General features: G+C 33.8%; 1 protein-coding gene across 1 annotated transcript; it reads right to left on the bottom strand.

The window, feature by feature from the left end:
• Nucleotides 1–1,478: 1,478 nt before the first annotated feature.
• On the bottom strand, nucleotides 1,479–1,970 carry LOC114354784 (uncharacterized). The gene has a single exon (XM_028307345.1). It carries the CDS (start codon nucleotides 1,968–1,970, stop codon nucleotides 1,479–1,481), a length of 492 nt encoding a protein of 163 aa, XP_028163146.1.
• Between the last annotated feature and the right edge of the window lie 2,454 nt (nucleotides 1,971–4,424).

Here is a 4,424-nt window from a genome sequence, read left to right as displayed (position 1 = left end):
GGCTTGACATGATCTGGATCTGTTTTTTCTCCATTTCTTGTTTGTATTACAATTTCACTGTTGTTTCTTTCTTGGTATAGATTCTTGTAGAAGTCAGTTGCAAGAAGTATTATGTCGTTTCTTGATTTAGTTTCCAATGAATTTTGTTCTAGTTTTTGTATCCAATTTTTGTGTGTAGTTAATTCTTTATATGCTCTTTTAGTACTTCTAAACTTTACGATATTTCTTGTAATGATTTCTTCTCTGTGTTTTCTGTAATCTTTCTTGATTGATTTGTGTGTTTCTTTATATATTCTGCTAAGTTCATTTTTCATGTCTTTTGTTTTGTTCTTTGTGCGTATTAGTTCAGATCGTTTTTTTATTAATTGGTATGTATCTTCACTAAATATTTTCTGCCGTTCTGTTTGAGTTCTCTTTATTGATTTCAAGCTGTCCGTTATGCCTTTTTCCAAGAAATTATAATAGGTTTGGATGTCGTTTGTGTTTGTTCCCTTGTTTTCCATATGTTTTTGTAGACTTTCGATATATGTTTTGATTTCTTTTTCTGTCTTTGGAATATTAAGTGGTGCTACATAGTTTTTTCTACTTCTTTTCGGAATGTTTAGCAGTAGTGTTGCTCGCAGTGGTCTATGATCAGAAGGGAATTGTATATTGTTTAGTATTTCCACATTTGTTATTAGTTTTGGGTTATTTATCATTATGAAATCAATTTCATTCTTGGTTTTCTGATCTGGTGATATCCAAGTCCATTTACGGTTTCTTTTCTTCTTATAAAATGTATTCATTATAGACAACTTATGTTCGTAGGTATAGTTTATAAGACGGTCACCTCTTTCGTTACGTTCTCCAAATCCATATTTACCCATGACTGGATAGTGGTTTGCTTTGGGGTGTCCTATTTTAGCGTTGAAGTCTCCTATTACTAGGATTTTGTCATCAGCTAGTGCATGGGCAGCATCGATGTCCGTGTAAAATTGATCGATTTCTATTTCTGGTGATTTTTCTGTAGGTGCATAAGCTTGTATGATTGACACAGAATAGCGTTCAAACTTCAGCTGTAGAAGGGCCACTCTTTCGGAAATTCCTACGAAATTGTTTATGTTATTTTTGTATTTTTTCTTGATTAGGAATCCCACTCCGTATAGGCCTTTCGTTTGACCTATGTAGCAGAAGATGTAATCCTGGTGTTCTTCAATTTTACAGCCCAATCTTCTTACTTCTGAAAGCCCCATAATATCGAAGTTAATGTTTTTTAGGGCATGGTTTAGTTCAAGATATCTTTCTACAGATGCTAGTGATTTTACATTAAAGGTACATACTTTCAAACTTTCATTTTTGTTTTTATTTTTATTACAATTAGATGGAGGGTAGTGGTCTAATTCCCCACGATGACCGGTCGGCTTGGGAAATGTTTTGATTCTGGTGTCATTTCGTTGTTGCTTACTTGTTGTTTGGTTCCGGTGGCTGATGATTGTATCCTATGTTTTCTTTTCAGGAATTTGGGCTTCGGTAGGCAGGGAGTTGCTTCTGTTCTTCATAATATTGAATGCATTTAGTCTGTTTGTTTTTCCTTTTATTTGTTGTTTACGAGGTTGTTCAATTGAGTTTGGTGACGCTGATGGGTTTCGTTTGCGTTTCCCGTTGTCGAATTTCCCTTCTTTGATGACTAATTTATCATAATCTATGAATGCATATTTGCCTTTCTCCCTTTCTTCTTTGAGTTTTGGAAGTAGATCTCTCCTTTTATCAAGGATTTCTTTAGGATAGTCTTCAGAAACATAGACGTTTTTAAATTCCTTCTTTTTCTTCATTATCTCAATTTTCTTCCAGTTGTTTACAAATGATACGTGCACAGGTCTTTCCTTACCATTATTTGTGTCACTTTTGCCAATTCTATACACCGTGTTGATATCTCTGTATTCAATAATAATGTTCAGGTCATCTTTAATTTTCTTAGTTAAAACTTCCATAAGACTAATGGACGAGTTTTCACTTTCACATAATCCGTATAAAATAATGTTGTTTTTTCTTTTAAATTTTTCTAGGTGAAAGNGGGTTTTTATGTTCCTGGTCAGGCTATAAATGAAAACATACTTTTTTTTGGTAAATGTTGCCATTATGTAAACATTTGAGAGCTGCTTAGCTGATCACGGCTTCAAATCCGTTGAGTGGCGTTTGAGAATACCATTTAAAATTGAAGGATACTTAAATTTAGGAGCCCGTCAGCTGAGTGAAAGATTTGAGTAGTGTTTCAGTATTCGGCCGTTATTGTGTTAGAGGTAAGATAGCCAGTTCCTCTGTGGTTGAGGATTCCGGATGAAGCTCGCTTCCACCTTCGGCCTGATCGTCACTCACCATCAGGTGAGACACAGGCCAAGAGCTTCCTCGTTGTGGATTAAAAAAAAAGAAATCAAACGCTATCATAGTCTCCTTGGCTTACCTAAGTATCTACGCCCAGAAATGGTTGGCAATTGGTTTTTGGTAGAAAGACATTGGCGTATACTTTTTATCGCTAAAATTGACGAAAAATAGGATAAACAAATGTTTTTTCCTAATTTCAACATCTGTCATCAATATCGAATTCGTGGTAAGGTCTGTCCTCTAAGATACAATTCCTGGAAACTACCACTCAGTCTAGATCTAGACCTTTTGTTTATCTAGGCCGCAACTGAATGGACAAGTGTGTTCAATGGGCGATAACCGTATCGTTGTTATTCAATGATCATTCATAATAATATTAATAATTAACATATCGTTATCGCCGCTGCACAAATCATTACGATCGTCTTATGTTTTATTGTCCAATTAAATTTGTCGGGATCGCGGCATGCAAGAAGTAACAAGGATCTCTACACAAAGTAACTAGCTTCATAGATCGAATCTATCAATCTATAGGTACTATCTTAGGTAGGTAATTGTAGATTTTTACCTACCTACAATGAGGTAGGTATGCTGGAAAAGATGTAGAGCGCTAGCCATCTCCATTTTTATATGGCTAAAAATACAATACACTTATCAAACATAATAAAAATAACTTTGGTTATTTTTTATATTTACATAATTTCAAACAGCAACAATCATCTCTTTACTAAACATAAAAATAAACAAAAGTAAAGAGATTAAGCTCCTAGTAGTCTCTACATAACTCGTAGAATAGGCAAAACTATCAGTTTTTGTTTCGTAGAATAGGCAAAAAACTAGTCAGTCTAATCAGATAGCTGCCGTTTCCAGTTTTATTTCTTCTCCATTATTATATTACTCCCTTCTATTTTCTTGTTTCCAACTGCATAACTCCTATCGGTGCAGGCGCATCGATGTCAAAGGAGCTGTTGGCTACGAGTGATATCACAATTTCGTATTGCCATAGGTTATCGTGCTCCACCAGATCCATTATACATACAATTGCATCCGTTTGTGCCGATAAACTATGTTGATATGAGCGCCCGACCCTTTACGGCTCGGTTCTTGGATTACGGTACTTCAAAAATATGTTTTGTAGATTTAAATATTTCATTAATCGGATTTAACATAAACATAATTTTAGCTAAAGGGGATTAACGCGAATCATTCTATTATCGATTTAACACAAACATTATATTTAGCTAAATTGGAGGAGTTTATGGGATTTGTATCGCACTAAACTAATGTTCCACTTGAAAAAAATTCAAAATGGGTTAATGGGTACTTATCGAATTTGTAGATAATGTAGAGCTTTACTAAAATATTGGTAACATAATAATTATCAGTTTATGTGGCATATAGGCTGTTCCACCATCCATGAATTATTTTCTATGCCTTTTTTACGCGTTACACCATTGATATACATATCTAAAACTTTTTGGATACATAGCTACGATTTTTGAAAACACTGTAATGAGTAAAGTTTCAGTGCAATCCCCTAAAAAATCACTGATATGGAAATAAGTAAGTAAATAACTAAATTCATTTCTAGCTTACTTATAATTTAACTCTGTATGTTATTTACTCTCTGATCGCTTTAATGACATGATCAAAGTTGACCTGCGATTTATAACTTTATTTAATCTTTACCACGAAAACACGTTATGACTTGATTTGTTTAATTTTTGTAGTTTATTTTCGGCGGCATTTTAATATTGATATCATCCAATAATAACGTAATCAATCCGCTAATAGAGAGCCAATTATTTCCAATTTTCAAAAGTATAGTATAGTAAAAGAGGTTCTCAATTCGAGTGTGTTTTTTTCCTATTTTGCCTTCGTATTTGTATGTTATAGGTAATTAATGTTCATTGACATTGAATTTGTGTTGTTGTTTCGGTAATGTTACTTAAATCAAATATGATTTAAACAATTTAAATTATAACAGCTAGCTGAAACGCAATAACGGTGGAAAGTGCGTTTATCCTCCATTATTTTTCACTACATTCTACCGGAGACACAGG

Source organism: Ostrinia furnacalis, unplaced genomic scaffold (assembly GCF_004193835.3).
Source record: "Ostrinia furnacalis isolate ACB-3 unplaced genomic scaffold, ASM419383v2 OfSCF2162, whole genome shotgun sequence".
NCBI lineage: Eukaryota > Metazoa > Arthropoda > Insecta > Lepidoptera > Crambidae > Ostrinia > Ostrinia furnacalis.
This window is presented reverse-complemented; position numbering and strand designations above follow the sequence as displayed.